At 39.8% G+C, this 19,963-nt stretch overlaps 1 protein-coding gene across 1 annotated transcript; it reads right to left on the reverse strand.

Moving 5' to 3' along the window:
• Window positions 1-10,342: 10,342 nt before the first annotated feature.
• SYT4 (synaptotagmin IV) lies at window positions 10,343-19,425 on the reverse strand. The gene is made up of 4 exons (XM_010566385.1): window positions 19,392-19,425; window positions 15,777-16,591; window positions 14,103-14,223; window positions 10,343-11,019 (listed from the first exon to the last, which is right to left on the reverse strand). Exons 1-4 carry the CDS (start codon window positions 19,423-19,425, stop codon window positions 10,712-10,714), a joined length of 1,278 nt encoding a protein of 425 aa, XP_010564687.1. The 3' UTR covers window positions 10,343-10,711.
• Between the last annotated feature and the right edge of the window lie 538 nt (window positions 19,426-19,963).

Consider the following 19,963-nt stretch of genomic DNA (forward strand, 5'->3'; position numbering starts at 1 on the left):
TTACAGTCACTCTGAGAAGTAGACAGCAATGACACCTTCTTCCCACTGAGAGCAGATTGACCCATCATCGTTTATGAAAACAGTCAGTTATTGTCAGAATTAAACAGAGATCATCAGATGCATGTATACTGCATATGTACGAACACTGGGGATAAGTCCCCACCATTTCTTTGTGCTCTTTTCCCTGAGGATTCTGCACATACCCAGATGTAAGCAAGAATAAAATAATAGGATATTTGGGGTCAATACTGTTCTTCAGCCTGGAGATGTATCACCTGTTAATTTACACTTAGATATTTATAACAACCCCTTTGTGCCACCTCTAACTTTAGAAGATCGGATATTCAATTTTATAGAGTAGAAACTCCAAGGCTGTATTGTTGCTTTTATTATTCTGGTTTCTAAAGACTGCAGTGACAAAGTTCAATATAATATGGTTTTACTTGTTATTCTGAACTACGTACTCTAAGAAAGTTGTTTGGAGTTTTTGTTTTGATTTTTTAGTGTGGGTTTTTTTTTTTTTTTACTTCAGTGTGAATTGAACTATTTTCTTAGCCCACAGCATCTTCAGACTGTACTACTTTTCTGCACCAAGACATTACTCTCAGAATCATAGAATCATTTAGGTTGGAAAACACTTTTAAGATTGAGTCCAACTGTAAACCTAATACTGCCAAGTCCACCACTAAACCATGTCCCTTAGTGCCATATATACATCTTCTTATAATTTTTATTACTAGGTTAAAAGAAGGGGGTAAGAAAATCTTGTATCATGTCCTTAGGCACTTTTCTGAGCTCTGAGTGGCCTAGGTCCAATTCCCTGCTTCCTGGGAAATTTCTAGGAAAGTTTTGAGTAGTTCCAGAGCAGAATATCATACAAAGCACAGGTAGGAAAGTGACGCCTCTCTAAGTACCCAGTGATCTCAGAGATATGATATTTACCTGAGACTGAGGCAGACAGATTAACAACTTGAACCAGCATTCTTCAACTCATAAATGCTTTAACCATTCAATTAATGTAATAGACATCAAAAAAACTAATTTCCCTGCTTCACTTTAGGTCTAATTAACTCTCCATCTGAAAGGTCTATGAAAACTGTTTATTTTCCACAAAGTATACCGGTCTTCTAAACAGGAAAAGAAAAAAATCACAGTAAAGTTTCCATCCCTAGAATACATTTTCTGAGCTTCATGTAACTTTGGTAACAATCCTTTTCCACTCAGAAGATTACCTCCTGTAGAATGCCGTGTGAAGCTTGCCTCCATGGGCAAGGAAAACAGCTCCTTGGGACAGGGACAGATCCAGCAATCAGGCATACTATGTGACAAGATTCTTCAATACTGCATGAATGTGAATATTAAAAAATACAAATCAAAACATTCTGCTCAGAACGAAACTGGTGGGCAAGATACTGCCTTTCCATAAAGAATATTCTTATATAATTTTTCAAGGGACAGTCATTTGGTCACTTCAATCTGCCTTACTCTGAGATTTGGCACAAGTTTGCTTCTACCTTAATTGCATTTTTACAGTTGTTATCAGAGATGGATGAACTTTCATTTGTGAAATCTCAGAGCTGCTCCAGCTTTGTGGACCAGGATTTTCCACTGAGTATTGAAGAATCGTTTGTATCTCTGTCTCTGGCTTTGTAATGTTGGCTGTAGGGAGACAGGGAGAAAACAGAAGTTTGCTGTTGAATATGTTACAGTAAATAATGTATTTTGTTCAGAATCTGTGCACTAACTGTGAGGTAACAGAGTTCATCCAATTAGGAATAAAGTCATAAATATAATTCAACAAAGACAGGCTTAGGAAAGATTCAAGACACGTACTCTTTGAGCCACTTAAATGAAGTGTTAAGAGATACCATAGCTTTCTAGAAATGCCCCTCCAGGTACCTCTCAGGGCCCTGAGGGCACTAATGGGCCTTCAGGCCCTAACCAGCCTCTGGTAGGACCCTCACACCCGCAGATTCCTGGCTCGCCCTACGTGCCATCTGCAGCCTTGCCCTGCTCCGTAGAGCTCCTGGGCCCAGCCTGGTGAGGTCCTGCCCCCCTGACCCAGTTACCACGCTCCTCTCCCCACAACCAAGGGCTCGGGCTGGTTCCCGACAGTACCTACGGGCTAGACTGAGGGCCACGGTCTTTCAGATCTTAATGATTTAGATCAGGCCTAAAATGTCATCCCACGGTGCCTAACTTTCTCCTTTACTGAAAGGCAAAACGAACTAGCTAGTCTTATAACACTAATATCTTGGACACCAAGAACCCAGGCCTAGTTCTTGAACCTTGGTTTCTATCCTACAAAAGTGTAAGAACACATGAGGAACATACCAGTCAATGTTAGGACCAGAGCCAAATAATTAGCCAGTGACTAGACCTTGGCCTGAGCTTTAGCCAACTTAACAGGAAAACTACTGACCATGACGTAAGAAATTGCTGAATGCGACCAATGGTAATGCAAGAAGCTGAGAAAAGTTGCAGATAGCATTATGAGGGAGGGCTGGCTGTCACAAGTGATTTAAGGGGGAGTTGTAGTCAGAAATGGCTAAATTTCACAGGCAGTCGAAGGGAAGCACTGGAGACCTTTGCAGGAGTCAAGTTTTGCAGTGCCAGCTGTGTCCAAGAAAAGGTATCAGTAAAAGCATGTGAAGATGAGGTTACCTAGGTAACTGTATCAGAAATTCCAAATTTGGCTATGGATGCAGCAAAACTGGAAATGGGGGTGGAGGGAGTAACAGAGGTAGGTTGTCTGTTTGGGTGAAGACTTTGTCAATGAAAAGGACATACCAGCGTAGCAAAACCAAGGGTTGACAAGCAGAAAAAAAATAATAAGTAATGCAGCTACTTATTCACAAAGCCTGGAGCAGAGCAATACACCAAACTTCTTGTTCTGACCATACCCCAGGTCAACACTCCTGTCTTTGCTCCTTCTGACACAAAGCAAAATGCTTTCTGTGGCTAGTAGAGGAACACCTGAGGCAAACGGAGCTTGCTGGTATCACCATATCAGTCCAGACCTGACAGCATCAGCCTTGTGCCAGGCACTTCCTAACAGCAAAGCCTCGGCAGTTCTTCGGGCAGTTATTGTACGTCTAAAGAAATGCAATACTCAACCCTTGCAGCCCTTATTCAAAGCAAATTCAACACCAATCACACCTAGTGAGCTTAAAGTTAGAACAAATGCCCATGAACTGATGTGAATCAAGGCAGGGTAAAATAAGGGGGTATTGCTTTCATTGAGTGAATAAGGGGGAAAACAACCAACACAAATGTGTATCAGACACCAACTACACCTGGTTTTTGCTTGTTCTGAAGAAGCATCAGACTTCTAACTCCTTTCCTCTGCTGACAACATTTTACTCATGTGCACTTTCTTCACACTGATTTACTTAACTATAACTTTTACTGCTGCTTAATATCACTTCTGATATTAGCCTGGGATAATTCTCTATTGTTATATGCCTATTTGTACGTCACCGCTATTTTCTTCTCCAAATATATCCATTGCGGCATACGGCTCTGAGGGATTTATCTGAAGAAAATGCAGTCCCCAGAGCAGCTTTACAACCCCGGAGAATGGTGAAAATAATAATTCATAACAAAAGTTAGTAGCTACTATTGATGTTGTTAAGCTTTATCCCATGCTACTGAAAGGAAAATTGAGGCTAGAGTACCATTTATTTGCCCCACAAATCAATGTGCATAGGCACCTCAGATGCAGACGTACAGAGGTTTCCCTGTTCATCTGTTAGTGTCCAACTAGAAACTTTCATTCACACAATCCTAAAGGCAATCTCATTTGGAGGGTATTACTGAAATGTGATCAATATTGCTAGTGATACTGTGAAATACTTCTTACTTGTTTCCATAAAGCCAGTTGTGTTTTCAGAGCCATGTAAAATATTTACAGCATCTGTCAGAGAAAATTCATGGTTATCCCTGTGATTGTCTTCAAGACTAAATTAAATCTTGCAGTCACCATGCAGCACCCTTGGCTGGTTAGAAAAAAGAACCGTAACAGCAATGATATTGTTTTAAAATTATGCTTCTTCTCTAGAGATTTCAAAAGAAAATAGTCTTAACATGCTTCTTTGTGCATTTTGACCTTCTGTGTCTTGGATTTTGTGCTTTTTTTCCTGTACTCTATTTTTTGTTAGAACTAGAGCCTTTCATAACACAGTATTTCTTACATGGAGGAAAGACAGGGATCTTTTTGCAACATTAACTTATATTGCAAACACTCTATTCTAATTTATATTTGCCGATTAACTCATAATCCAGAACGCTATGACTCAGAACAGCTACACACGACTACTACCTCAGCCCTATGTGCAACCACAGCCCTACTGAAGCTGCTGGCAATAACACAGCACTTACCTGTCACCCAGTGGGACCTTAAATTCCTGCACGTTTCACTTAAACCCAAACTCCATGCCGCATCGTCCACCTACAAAAATGCAAACCCCCGTCTTCTTACAGCTCAGTCACCTGAAAAAACCCCTTGAGAGACTGCCTAAAGAGGAAGAATAAGAATCAATAACAAATGAAACCTCCTTCGTCGGAACAAGAGGAAGCTGAGCATTTTCCAGTCAGGCCCAACCTGTTCTTTAATGGCCTAAGAGCATCTTACTGTCAGAAAGATTCATAATGAGAGATCCCACTGGATCTGCAGGGTGAGTGCCATCCTGCTCTCTAAAGAGAAGCGGGTTAACGGTTCCAGAAACTTTACAATGCTTTGGGAGCAACGTGGCTGGGGCCGCTGCCGCTCCAGGAGCAGGGAGGGTGGATGGTGGTGCACGCCAGCGCCTGGCCAGGTTTGAAGACACCCAAGATGGGACACGGTTGGGCTGAGGGACGCAGGAAACCTCACCCCGGAGCAATGATGCTTGGGGGTGGCTGTGGAGGGGCTCCTCAGGGCACCCTATGGCCCAGGGACTGCGAAAACGGGTGCCGCGGTTCAAATAGGTGGGTGGCTGCCGACAGCCGGCGGTCTCTGAGCACGCAGCAGTTGCTCTGCTCCCAGTGCTGGAGGTTCCCTCTGGGTTTGGGCTGCCACTGGTGAATTTTTGGACTTTACAGGGGAGGATCAAGCCCACAGCAGCGGGAGGGGACGCGGGGGTCGCAGCAGCAGTTAGCATAACCCGGTGTGCTGAGGCCCGGCCGTTCTCCGCAGGACTGGGTAGGGCTGCTGGGAGGTCGTGGAGCAATGGTCTCTACATCAAAGAGCGTGCTTTGCAGCACCAAATGGTGCTAATTAACTTGGTCTGGATACAGACAGCGCTGGGGAAGGGTCTGGCCTTCGTTGGAGGGTGGCTTTCGGAGCGGGGAAAGCTGGAAGCTTGTGACTTCTGGCAAGAGCCACAAGAGCAGGTAGTCCCATCTGCAACTTCAGAACAAGTACCTTGCCCTGGTCACTGAGAAGAACAAACAGGGATTTATCAGAGCCAGCTGGGTTCAAACCTCGTCTTCACAGAGGAGAAAAGGAATGTGATAGTTACTGGAGACACCCTCTACCTGGGGATGGAGGCTCAATCTGCTGATGAGCTCAATCTTGCCCTGATGATATCTTGGGAGGTCTAGTGCTTGCCATGGGGCTGGGATTCAGGATGTTGCCAAGGCTTGTCCAACCCTTGGACTATTACAGCTTTTCCATCTGGGCACCAACAGTACTGCCAGGGCTAATCCGGAATGTGTCAGGAGTGACTGCAGAGCTCTGGGGGCAGGGGTAAGGCATGGGGACCTCCCTGGGTCATGTCTCCTCAGTCCTGCTACTGGTGCTGAAGGGCTAGAGCAGAAGTCAACTCATCTGTCCGGACAACACCTGATTGTGTTGTAATGTAATGTGTTGCTGGTGGTGTAACCAGAGCATTCTCATCTGTGACTGCAGGACATTCTCTGGTCATGCACAAAGTACTTCAGATGCACAATAGCAAAACTGGCATAACAATATTGACATAACACCTTGGTAAAGAATTTAACTTCTCCTATTTCTCTTCCTACTGACTTCAATTCTTTCTTCTGAACTAGAAAGTTCTGCCATGCTGCAACTGTAATCAGTGCTCCAAAGCTGCCTCCAGACCCAACGTCATGTTACAACAAGTGTTTAGTGATAGAAGGTAAAAGATATTATGGAAAAGCCTGCGAGAACTTGCTAGAACTTTTTGAATGAAGGTAATTGCTCAGGAGTCATCAGCAGAGCAAAACAAATAAGTGCCAGTTATAGCAGCTGTAAGATTGCCATGAGTTGTACACCAGCTTCGTGAGACCTCGTGAAGCAAAGAGCACAGACAAGAAGGTAGAAGCTTACATAGAACATATTTGCATCTTGTTTGAGGAAAAGAAGTGTTGTTCATGGTCATCTGTGGTTACGTATGTGCAGCATGTTGCTAACCATGATGCTGTATAAATACAAGGGGCTTACAGAATAGTGTTACACCTCAGGAATCACATCTCCAGCAAAGAGGAGGACATCTGTAAGGGTTCTCTTGAGGAGGACTTGTCTGTTGCAGCAATTTGAGATACAAATAGCAATCAAGACAGTAGTCTTGAGACTAACCCTGAGGCTCAGCTGCATTATAGTTAGAAAACCTAAAGACATTCTTGATCTCTGTCATGAAGAAGAGGGTCTGAAATGTGACCCATGTGAATCACCATTGTTTGAGGAGAACCATACAATGCAAGGAAGAAAAAAAGAAGTGACTGCACAGGTTGGAAAAGAGCAGTCTCACACTTGATAACTGTCTCCTGGGGACAGGAGATTTGCCAGAGAGAATATGCCAGCTTATACCCATGGAAGATGTTCCATTTCATGCATTTGGCTAGTGGATCCTGTCATTGGTTTCTGTGACAAGGATCAGGGATCCCTTCCAGGTAATCTGCTGTAGGCTCACAATGGGAGCCATTAAATGGCAACATGTATCCCTGCTGCAACTGCTTTCTTCCTTCCCTAGCTTTTGGTTCTGTGCTGGTAAAATACTCTAATATAAACTCAGAGACCACAGCAGCAAGGTTTGTGTTTGTGTATAGCATTTGAAGGAATACTTTCCCTACCTCAACTTCCAGACTCACCTGACAAGCTGGTGCCTGACAGGACTTCCTTACATCAAAAGAAGTAAGAGTGGTACAGCATGATTGTCCAAGGGATATTGTTTGCTTCTGGAAGACAAATGGAATGTCACCAGGATTCCAATAGCAATGTGACTTGCATTTTACTTCTTCCACCTAATATGCTAAAATTCATTTTTATTTGCATCTGTATATCAGTCCCCGTAGGGCCCATTTAGGACTCAGATCTTCCGTCACGGGCCATGTCTCAGGTTCTAGCCTGAGTGTACAGTACAATTCAAGACAAATGTAAGTACGCAGCAAGAAGCTAGGAATAAAGAACATGTGATGTGCCTGGGTAGTATTTGGCAGAACAAGTCTAATCCACCTCTGTGAGAAGAGGAAGATTTTGCAAGGCAGATGTTCTTTGATAGAAGCATCAGAGACTAGACCATGAATACAAACAATAGCAGAAATCTCTGGAAAAGATACGTTGGTGGGATAATTGTTTTGGGATGGGATGAACAAAAGCAGCAGTTTATTCGTGTCTTACACACATGGCACAACATACAGAACCAGCACAAATAACTTACAAAATCTCATACACCATGCTTCCTCTCGAATAGCTTCTATTAAGTTACAACACCATAACGAATCAGGTATTTAGTTACAACAGATCTCCAGACATGGATAGTCTCCCATTCAAGGAGTTATTTTTGTAAGCTACTTAGACAAACATCATTTTTTTACATGTTTAATACAGTACAGTATCCTTAACAGAGTTCAAGATATTCGCAATGAGAATTGAATACTTTATAAAACAGCAGAATTTCTCCTCTTGGTACAGGTCTACATTTGCTCCTGCCTTGTCTGGTTTACAGATGTGTTACAAGTCATCTTTACTCAACTTTCCAAGCTAAACATTGCTTTAAATGAAAAACAAAATTCTATTTACAGTTTTTTTTAGATTTAATAAAAATGTCTTTGCTTCCCTTTCCCATTCCTACCCCCTACCCCCACCAACAACTGCCATTTAGCTGGTAGAAATATTAACCCTCAAGCTGCTATAGAAACTTGAAAAAAAAATTGATGACAACTTGTTGGATGTGAAATGAAAGATGGTCACAGCCCATCATTAATTCATAAGGGTGGATTTTTTTTCTCCTAATGTCAGAATTTATGTCCATTGGAGAAAGATGACTCCTGTCATCTGGTTTTTAGACATAACGTACTACTTATGGGCCAATATACAAAAACCTCCATTTTTTGTTTTAATTACAAGCTGTCCCACTGTCTTTCATGCAATCACTTTCAGCATAAAGTTCTTTCCTTACTAGACATTGTAACAGCTCTGGTTGTGTGGTACTGATTTAAACTCTCCCAGTCTCCATTAGATCAAACAATGTCTCCCTTTATCCACGGTCCCATTGACATTGCTGGGTTGACTCACAAGAAGAATTTTGCTCTGTGATTGCACTTCAAACCCCAGTGAAGTCTGTGGGCATCTTTCCTTTGACTTGGTGGCTTTGGATTAGCTCTGCTTCAATGTGGCTGGCAAACTCTAGCCCTTAAGCAGTTAATCAGCTTTCTAAAGAAATAAGCAAAAAAGATTCCTCTCCTTTATACATACAATACGCAGGTTTTTTACATTGAGCATTATCATAAAAAGCATGTTTATGTTATTTTGAAAGTGTATTTTTACAGAAATTTATAAACACTGTTATATCAAACACATTCTCAAAAACTGGAGAAAATACCGACACAAAATCTGGAAGAACCTCAATGGAATTCTTCCAGTACTATTTGTCTACTTGCATATTTCATATTTCAGTGTCCTTTACTGCAAACATAATTTGGCCATATGAGAACAGGCAAAGTCGACAACAATTCTCCAACAGTTTTGAATAGGACCTGGATCTGTTATTTAATGAAAGTACTTTGACATCCAATGTATGGGTTTTTACCTGGCATGCCCATTGTGTTACCTTTACTTGCATTGAGCTATACCTTAATTCCCAAATAGTCTCATTCACTTCAGTGGGATTACACATGACAAAATGACGTACGCAAAAATACTGAAAATGGTTTTCCACTTTTTAAATCCTTCTTATGTCGACAACTAATTTCATTATATTCTTCTTTATATATATAGTAGTTGAAAATTATGTAGGAGTAATATTTGCAAACAATTCTGTATCAGAAATCAGTGTACAAACTTTAGGAAATAATCTTCTTATAGTTGTGCTATAGTTCTGACAGCCTAAAAATCTATCTGGTATGACCAAGAGTAAATTTCGCAGGTCTAAATGCTTTATTTATATACTTGTTTATGTTACACTTGATACTTCCCCAGCCTGGCACAGTTTAAGTTTAAACATATATATGTCACACTAACATGAAATTAGGATGTTATTTGCCCTTATCACCACCAATTTTCAGTACAATCAGTAATGGACATTAATGCATATAGTCTAAGTGAAATGCACTTTTCAAGTAGTTTGTCTAACATAATATTGAATAAATTACAATGTGAGCTTGGTCTCCTATCCTGCAAAAGTTTAAAAATGCATTAAACTTTGTACATTGGGTGTAGTCTTACTGACTGTAATGGCATTAGTCACAGTTCAGGAAGCTAAACAGCAGAATAAGGTTTTGTTCTCTGTCTCACTATTTCGTTTGTTCTTTAATGAAACAAAAGAAGAAACAATTTTTCTTTAAGTATTACTGAATGGCTTAAAATATAATTGGTGAAAGGTCATTGACTGTAATATCCTGTATGTTACCTCATCTCAACAGAAATGCTTTGCCATGGCTTGAAATGCTTAAAGTGTAATCCTTGCTAGAGGAAAAAAAACGCAAGCCATATCTATTCCCAAATTGTAGCTATACTGTAACATGTACAGTCACCCGTAAAGGAGCCCTTTTAACAAAACAAGGTATGTTAACTTCCTCAACGATTTGTAGAATGTATCTGTTTCAGTCACTGTAATAAAACAAGTTATATATATACATATTAAAAAATCCAACTGTAAATAATTATACAGTATTTCCACACATAAAACAACTAGTTGCACATGATGTGATATGTAAAGCAAATTGCTGAAAATCTCTTCAGTCTTTGGGATGATCAAAGTATAAGTAACCAAAACTTACAAATAATGATTGAATTTTCATAAAAGAAGGTTTCTAATGGAGGGGCAGAAGGAATTTCCCTCCTATTTACCCTCATTCCCCATGGCTTTTACAGACCCAGCCCCTTCCCCAATAAGCCACAGGTGGTTTTTTTAGATCTAGCGATATATTTTAATGAGGTTATCTTCCTCTGTATAACAGTACTAATAAGGTTTCCAGTGACTTTTTCATAAAACATAGTCTGTTCTTAGTGAAGTTTATAATGCTTCAGAAATTTCAGGCTATTTAAACTCCAGAAGAATATGAATCTGATCCAATTATGTTAAAATCTAATGAAATAGACATTCCTTTATTTACTGTGAAAATTTAGTTACCTTCTGTTCTGATAATTCAATCCAGTTTTTGTTCCCCACCCCCCCCAAAAAAAGTCTTGTAGTTACAAGCCTGTAATTATACATAGCAGAGAAAGAAAACTGCTCCTTGCCTATGGAAATATATATAGTTTTTCAAGTTCCAACCCCTCTCTAAGCTGCTAACCATCACACAACATATGCCATTTGGCAATTTGTCTCCTAGGATATTCACAAATTTCTTTCCAGTGCTCTCCACCTGTTCCTTCTGCTGAAGATCCCAAGGTTAACCGGCCAATGACTTCATTCCTTGACCCCCTATCTGAATCTAAAACCAAAAATTCAATGCTGATATCATCAAGGCCCTCACAAGGAATGTCAAAGACAAACAATTCATTGAACACTGCATTTGGGGTGCATTTCTTCACGTGGGTTTTCTTTTTAGAAATTCTCTTCTTAGCATGGTACAGGTTCACTTTGACATAAGGGTCTGCAATGAAAAACAAAGAGCACGGATCAGCTATTGAACAGTGGTGTTTAGAAATTCCTTGACCTAGTTAATGGTAAATTTTCATAACTTACCAACATAATTACATCACAATGAGACGTTTCAAGTTATTAAAGATGGTTTACCTCATCCAATTTTTGTGTTTAAATCTGAATTAGTCCCTTTAAGCTCCCTTTATGGTCACCAAAGATGAAATCAAGACAGTCAGTGAAGTTTAGGCTGTGATTCATCTGATCATATATAGGCCTCTCCTTCATGAGATGAATCCTGCCCTGTAGTCCGTTAACCCTAATAACATCTCTACTACAGGCAAAGGTGGTCTGAAAGTACACAAAATTCTAATGGACTCTGACAAATATGTATCATTACATATTTATGTGTAACAGAAATCTGCTTTTCACACATTCCACCAGTAGGGGATAATCATTAGCGTTAATAAGACTCATGTACATAAAAGCATCAGAAAGGAGAGAATAAGCTCATGCTGAGAGAATGGATGAACGGATGTGATTCATTCTGTTGTGGTTCTACCAAAGTCAATTAGCTTGATTAAATTGCTCCCACAAATTTTTAGTGAACAAATTTAACACTAAACTTTAAATGTAAGGGTATTTTGTTGTTAGGAAATGTACTTGACTTTATGTCTGTGCTGTACTACCATTGAAGAAGGGAAGGGAAAATGTCCATATTTTTAGCTGTCAACCAACTTTAATTGTTTACATTCCTCATAATTATTCAACTGTTGCAAGATTCCTTTTCTATTGTCTTCAATGGCTATATTTCTTCCCTTAGAGGAATTCTAGAGAACACTTTAAAAATCTTCCCTTTCAAGTACCTTGGCATTTATTTCAGGGCAAATGTGGGCCTGTTTCCAAATTCTTATGGTGCAAAGGCACAGCACAAAATCCTTCCTACTGAACCCAGTCAAACAAGACAGTCTATGTAAACAAGCAGCTAATAAACATCAAGAACAGTTAAGTACTTTTTTTAAAGAGTAAAATTAAAACTGAACCATATTTAGAAATGTTATGCCAGAGTTATCAAACTGAAATGGTCAGATGATGAAAAGGTTTTTGTTTCCTTGAACTGACAATAGTTTAACAGGAGTAAGGTATGATAGAATACATCTTCACTTTCATACTCTATCAGCATAATAAACATTTTGGAATAGGGTTTAATGTAATTAAAATGTTCGTTGGCTTTGGAATTAATGTATGCCACACAAGCATTTAAAATATCAAAATCAATATTAATTGGTGAATTTATGCTGTTCATTTCTGTTTAAAGGACATTTTCTGACTCTTACCTCTGGCCAGCTACTAGATAAGGCTAGAATGTTCCTCCTGATTTTATTAGGAGACCTCGACACCAGTGATCAAGGAAACCAAGGAGGTTGTGGGAATGGAACATCTTCTGAGTAAAAAGTTCCCATCTTCCTAAGGAGATTGAGTTATGCAATTGTGCAGCTTACCCCATAGAAACACCATTTCACCCACCTTCTTGTCCAAGATTTATGTTGGACTGAGGGGAAAGTCACAGACGAAATAAGGACTGTTGTGAGTGCAATATGTTACTGACTCCCAAATATTTATTGAACCTGGTCTTGCTGATGAGCAGCAAATAATGAAGAACTGTCTAAATGAACTAGGCGTCCAGGTGTAGCATTGCTGCCTGTACCTCTTAGAAATATTATATTCCTGTTATAGCTAGCAAGCTTGTACTGAGGGAAGCAGAAAGAGCAAACAAAATTTACAGCTTTACTCATAAGAGGTGCATAAATAAATGTGTGGTTTGGATGTGCTATAGAGTCCAGGTGGCTGCTGAGACTAGGAGGGCTTTTGTTTTCAAGTTATTTTCCCACCTGGGTGAACCTCAGCCAGACTTGGTCTGTTGAGATCAGCTTGCTGTCATGTTGTCTTCATGAAACCTCCACTATCTGCTGTGACTTTGGGGTTAGTTATTAAAAGTATGTATGCTCTCTTATAGTGGTATAAACTGTTGGGATCCATTTATATCCTTTCTCCTTATCACATGTGAAAAAAAAAAGAGATCAGAAGGAGGACTTCAATGGGACTTCACCATGTAAATGGGAATTCTCTATAGCTTTGTTGTGTTGGATCCAGGATGGGTTAACTTTCTAGGTAAATGGCAGTATTTCTTGCTATGAGAAATAGAAAGACTCTATCACTGGCTGTAGTAATTATGATTCAGTCGTTCCCAAAACTACTACCTCTTCTGCTTCATTCAAAAAAATCCTGTGAAATGAAAGAGTATCAGTCCTATACAGAATCAACAGCAGATGTGCTACTATTTGTATAGTCCTTTCTTGTGTACTGTTCTTTTGCTGTCGTTGTCTTATCCTTAGTATATTGTACATTAAATTTTATTCTGTTATTATGTTATCTAGCATTAATGTGCATCTAAGTGCAATTTTAGTATTGGCTTCAAAGGAGGTTCCACTGAATGCAAAATGGCACAAGATCAGGAGAAGGGGGTGCAAAACCTGTTCCTTCTTAGTGCACCCCAAGTACAGCTCATGATAAAGCACGGGTGTTACGTTACAACCTGCTTCCAGCACTGGCATAGTTCATCTTTTCACCTTGCCAAATAAATGTTGGTGCTCAGTGGGCCAAATTCAGCACAGATGTAACTGGTTGCTTTTCTTGGTGCTAAGCTGAAATAAACCATACGATGATCTCACTCAATACCGATCTGCTATAAATAAACTGATTTTTTTGTCACAAATAAAAGCTTTTAGTATCTGCAAACAACATCCCATACTTATGGCAGATGGGTTCTGTTCAAGACAATCACAAAACTCATTGGTTTCCACTGCTAACAGATGTCATGGTTTTTTTAATGTGATTGAAGAACAAATTTGTAAAATACATACCCTAGAAAATAAAGCATTGACCTAGATATGAATAAAATGAATAGGCTGCAAATAATAGAGACACCATTTCTGCATTTATGGGATATTTTTAGTCTTTGAAATGCCACATTTCATCTGTCTTCTGTCTGTTTGTTTTATAGTCTTAAGGCACATTCATTAGTAAAACCATTACCTGATAATCCTGACACATCAGATTTAGGTAGATGCCTGGCTTTTAAAACAACCACAGTGAGCGTGTTTGTTGTAGACTGATAACAGAGAGAGATCAGTAATTCTCCACGCCCAGATGATTTCTGAGGAAATGAAAGGAAAAAGAAATAAGACTATTTATAAGCAATTATATTGACCAAGCTTTAAACCAGAATTAAGAAGATTTATGAAATGTCACATAACTATACCCTGAAATGGTATAAAAGGATATAACTTATGGAGCTACACTGCTTTACATAGCAAATATAATTGCCCTCTACTGTAGTTATATAACTCTTCTTATGATTGGTTATTAGACTGATCAAAAATAAATAATAATTAAGTGAAAATATAGGTTGACATGACATCATTAGCTGCAGAGATTAGAAATGAAATCCTACATCCTGAGAAAAAAACTCAGTAAACAAAAAAGATCTTAAGCAAAACAAAATTCTGTGAAGATATATTGGGAAAAAAAAAAAAGGTAAAAAAAAATCTTCAGTAAAATCTTTTTAAACAGGACAGACTCAAACAGTCAGTGAAATCTCATCCCTGACACTTTCTAAAGTAGTATAATATACATGAAATAAAGAAGAGATCAAAGACTTTCTCTAAGATCATTAGATGTGAATTTTCAGGAGTGATTTATTTTACAGAAAGGAGGAAGACAAGGGAAACAAGCAAAAGTAATACCTTATATACCAGAAAACCCAATAAGTTATCAATAAAATATCAGTGACATAGTTATAGTTGTTGCATTATAGTGATAGAATTGTAAAATACCAGTATTAGTTATAGGTATGTTGTCTGGTAGACATTTATTTGATTTGGCAGTATGCTTGCTCTTTGAAAACAATCAAATTGAAAGTCAATACACATTCCACTTCCTTAGTAGAGATTAAGAGATGTGTGTGTGATGCATGTGCATTTCTGTGGTTCAGCTGTGATGGTTGTAAATGAACTTTGCATTCTGAAATGAGACAAGATGGTATGAAAAATTTTTATCCCAGTGAAGTCAGTATGTTTTGCCCTTGACTTCAGTAAGTCTTTGGCTTCTCCCTCATGTCTTACTATCCTTAGTAGAGCTGCAGCCTGTGTCACAATTCTTGAGAGAGAAGGTAGTAACAGCATTGAAGTGCAAGAATATACTACTGCATCAACAATACGGTCTCTAACAGGTTCCAATTCCTTAACTAAAGACTACCGGCATTCTTTAAGAATCTGCTGTAAACCCCATGTGGTTGAAGTGAAAGATTTACATTGACTTCAATAAGCTTTAAGAAAGAATGATTTCAAACAGAAAAGGGAAGGGAGGAGAAGGGGAATAATACCTAAATCTTTGCATTCTTTCCTTTTAAAGCAAATTAATGTGGATTGAGGCCTCTTGACCTAAGGTAAATGGGTCCACTCAAACCTGCTGGACCGGTTGAATAAGCAAGTAGAGTTAGGACATTAGCAATTTCTTGCAACATGCTCATTGTAATGTTCTTTTATTACATTTGTGTAATTGCTTCCTCATGCTGCCATTATGAAAGCATCTCAATGACTTGCATGATGAGCTTGTTCCCTTTTCTTTCCAAGATGGTAGCAGCATTACACAAGAATCATAGCTAGCACTAGCACAACACTTTTAAAATTTAAATAAAAAATATGTTACCCTAACATTTCTTTTGATGATCTCTCTGTCCATTAGCAGCCTTCCTTCTGACAGTTCAATTCCTGCAAGGGGAATGAGGACTTCTCCAATGACATCATCTCTGGAAAACCTGTCAAAGCTCAAGATCATAAAGTGAAGTGTTAAGTCTTGAATTTGGCTATAGGGGATCCCATAAAACGTGAAGGTCTCATCAAAAGCTGGATCTAAGGTTTTTCTCAGCACTCTGGTTTTCACCTTGTGCTTTTTCTCAGGCAGGATTGTCATTTTGATGTAGGGATCAGAAGTCATTGACTGTTCATCCATTGCTGGCAGCCCACGTGCTTCTTTGATGTTCACTACAAATGCCTTTTTCTCGAAGTTGTACTCTAAGGAGAAAAAGAGAGTTCCTAGCTTGTCTTGTTTATCTTCAGATGACAGGGAAGTGATGGATTTTAAACTATCAGGGGATACTGAATCTTTCTTCCTTTCTACAAAGTGCTTAGGAGACAAATTTTCAAGATCTGGAGAGCTCTGAATTTTAGGGGTTGTCTTGGGGAAGTTGCCGTTGAGATCTCTCTTCTCCAGGTCAAGATGGAGAGAATTCTTTGGCATCGTTGATTTGTTCTTTGCTTCACTTTTCTCATCTGCTCCAAACTTCTTCTTACTGTTGAGATTTTCAGGGTAAATATCAACCCCCTTCAGAACATGGACAAACTTATATGGAGGGGTCTTATTGGATTTGGAAGATTTACGCTGGCAGCAGATCCAAGCGAAAAGGGAGACAGAGAAGACAAGGCCAAATGCACTAAAGATCCCAACCACTGTAGGAATTTCATCTGCAAATCAAATAAATAGCAACAAGCACATAAGCAGCAATGCCTTGGACTCTGTGTGATATTTAGTAAAGTAATAATTTAGTAAAACAAACTGACACGAGATGGTAATAGCAGCAGGATCGGCAGGCTGAAAGTGCTTTGCATTGTACATATTGCTCGCCACCTGCAGGCATGAGTGTGTAGTCCCATACTAAGGCATGCTTGTTATGTTAGTATTTTTCCATACACAAAGTGTTTGGGAGGAAAATACTATCCCCGTCCTAATAGTAATGACCATTAGTAATTGCTCGACTCTCTCATCCTTCTGTTTGTAGTTTCTGAGTTTATATGTCTGTGAGTAATACCAGCTTTTAGAAGGTTTCAGCTTTGAGTTTATGGATCTTTGTTGGTTAGATAAAACAGATTCTGAAATATGCATTACTTATAGATACATCGTCTGCTTTTCACACGGTTTCCTAAAATGCTTTGTACACTCAATTAACTCATTTTTTATGGTCTGATCCCATAATTGCCTGGAGGTATCTCTTAAAAGAACTCAGTTTAATTGGAGGTTATAGCACTCAACAGTTTCAGTGGGATTTTCAATACTTTGCAGGAGGAAGTCTATCAAGAAAATTTAGAATAATTATATACCAAGTGTCTTTTCCAGATGGATGTGACATTGGGCAGTCACATGTGAGTCCACAGCTGAAAAAAGTATTAAATGTATCATTGATAACCACTAAGCTTTGCATTTAAGACACTATAAATCAAAGCTATGGGGACTTTACAGGAAGGGTCACTACTTTTTAGGAGTATATAAGAAAAACATTAAAACATAATTCTCTTCTACCTTAGTATGAATCCTATACTTAAACTGAATAAAGAGAAAACTGAGCAAGTGTTACAACCTCAATTGTCATGTGATACATTAGTTACATATAGAGTATCATTAGCCCTTCAAAGCATGCATCGAAGGGGCAAATGAGCACAACTAATTGGAAATCGAATTTTGCCCATAAGTAACATTACTAAGTGAGTTTAAACCTCCCACAATGTAACAATCAGAGCTTAATCTTTATTCCCTGCAACAGTGGAAGACCAATAGAATATTAATGCAATGACATTGTTTATGCATAAAGGCAATTGTGTAACAGTTCTGGTTCTCTCGCAAATGATTAGCAGATCATTCTGGATCGGAAAAGCAAAACTGTCCCCCTCTATGTATTACTAAATCAACTTCATCCAGGTAAAAGCTGGGCATGTATATATGCTGCCACTATACATTTGCTTTTTAGTCAGATGATTCAAAAAAACCCACAATACTATCAATCAGAGCAAAGTAGGACATAATGCTCCAGCACAGAAAGGATTGGGCCTGGCTATTAATTTCTTCTGGCAGTATTCATGTCACTTTCCCTTTGCCTACAAGCTGTACCAGTCTACGTACTTACTTGTAAGAACTTAATGAAACGACTGAAAATTATATACATAAACAAAAAGTATTTTTTCTAAGTTAAGCACGTGGCTCTGAGTTTCAAGAATTCCTTGGGCTGCAGAAATTTAAATATACCTGGTATAAAGGTAGAAAGCAAGAAGTAATTGAAAACTAATCAGAATACTTTAATAGCTTTTAAGAAGATTATGCACATTTACAATGCTTTTTCATGAGATGACAGACTTTTTATAGTAATGGTTACTATGCTATATTTTAATTCTACAACTACTGAAAGCAGTGGTGGAATCAATTTGGTGTTTAAAATATTTATTATCTTTCTTAAATAAATAATTGGATAAGCATGATGTCACATGTGTGGTTAGAAACATCAAGTGGGTGGGGTAGGTAAGAAGATGAAATGGTTTTATATTTACAACTAATTATGTTGCAACCTGAATTTCTTGCTGTTCTCATAATGTAAATCAATTGGTTAACATTCAAGGCAGTGTATTAATAGGAAGCATCACCTATTGATTCTGGGAGAAGTTATTATTTCAGTTACGTGACATAAATCTGGAGTCACTTCACTTAAGTCAGTCCTTGAATTAAACCACTGCGAAAGCAAATATAATCTAGGCTAGAGTCAATATTTGTAAAGCAGAGTTCAGAAACATTTCTACTTACTGCTTTTCTGAGTAAAGCTATTTATGTATCTATTTTATAAGTGCACATATATGACTGTTTCTGAAACTTCTGCTATCACAGTTAATCACCCTTCATCCAGTGCGTAGAAATGACAAAACTGAAAAGTTCATTGTTATCATTGCTATTCTCAGACATCCCAGACTAATCAAGATGCAGCTGTTCAGCTAGAAACACTGGGTTCCTGTATTTTCATCTTCCTAGCAATGTCCTTGACAAGACTACCTTTCACTTTAACTAACAGTTGACAAGTCTTTCTCTACAAGAAGAAAAAAGGAATCGCAATTATTCCCAGAATGGCTTGAACAAAGATTTTCTCTGTGGCACAGGATGCATTTATATCGTTTAACTCCGAAGCCACGCTACTTTAACCAAGACAGAGAAAACAGCCCCAAACCTCTCTCACCCGAAAAACGCACCGACACAAACCTCTTCATCCCTCCCGGTGCTTTACCAGAGGGAAGGGGTAGGGAGGAAGGGAGAGACCGAAGGGAAAGCAAGCGAATTCACTCAACTTCGCCCACCGAAGAGAACTGGGGGGAGACCAGGTTCCTCCCAACAGGCTGCGTGCTGGGAGGCGCTGGGTGGCTCAGCAGAGAGGCTGCCTGCCTTCACTTCACCCGGGGAGGGGAGCAGCCCCCCAGCCCCGCGGGCGGGGAGTTGGGGCCGGGACGCGCTTACCGAACTGCTGGCCGCTGGCCGCGATCGGAGCCATGTTGGCGGCGTGCGCTGGCCGCGGGGCCGGAGCCGCTGTCCGCGGTGCTGAAGCCGCTGTCCGCGGTGCTGGAGCCGCCGTCCGGGGCGCGGGAGCCGCCTCCCCCCACCCCGGTACCAAGCGACCTGCCCTGCTGTCCCCCGGCTCTCCGCTCTCACAGCGCCCGGGCGAGCGTCTTTTCCAGCGTGGTTTGTTTTTTTTTTTAAAAAAACAAAACAAACCCAGAAAACAAACAAACAAACAAACAAACCCCCAAACCCAGAGACACGAGCGGTGGGGAAGGTGGAGGAGGAGGCTGCGAGAGGACTGGAGGAGAGGGGGGAGGGGAAGCTTCGGTCCTCCCCTTTGCACACTGATTTGCAACCCCCTTCCTGTTTTGGCTCTTCTGAGTAGCTCCGCTCTGAGACTGAAGACGTGGTTGAAACCCAAATTGACGCAATCCTGACGCTACAGGGCTGAAATCAGCACCTTTCCCACCTCCCATCCCCCCTTCCCAACCACCCCACCCTCCCTCCCTCCCTCTCTCTCTCTCCCTCCC

The sequence above is a fragment of the Haliaeetus leucocephalus genome, unplaced genomic scaffold (assembly GCF_000737465.1).
Source record: "Haliaeetus leucocephalus isolate CR32 unplaced genomic scaffold, Haliaeetus_leucocephalus-4.0 Scaffold209, whole genome shotgun sequence".
NCBI lineage: Eukaryota > Metazoa > Chordata > Aves > Accipitriformes > Accipitridae > Haliaeetus > Haliaeetus leucocephalus.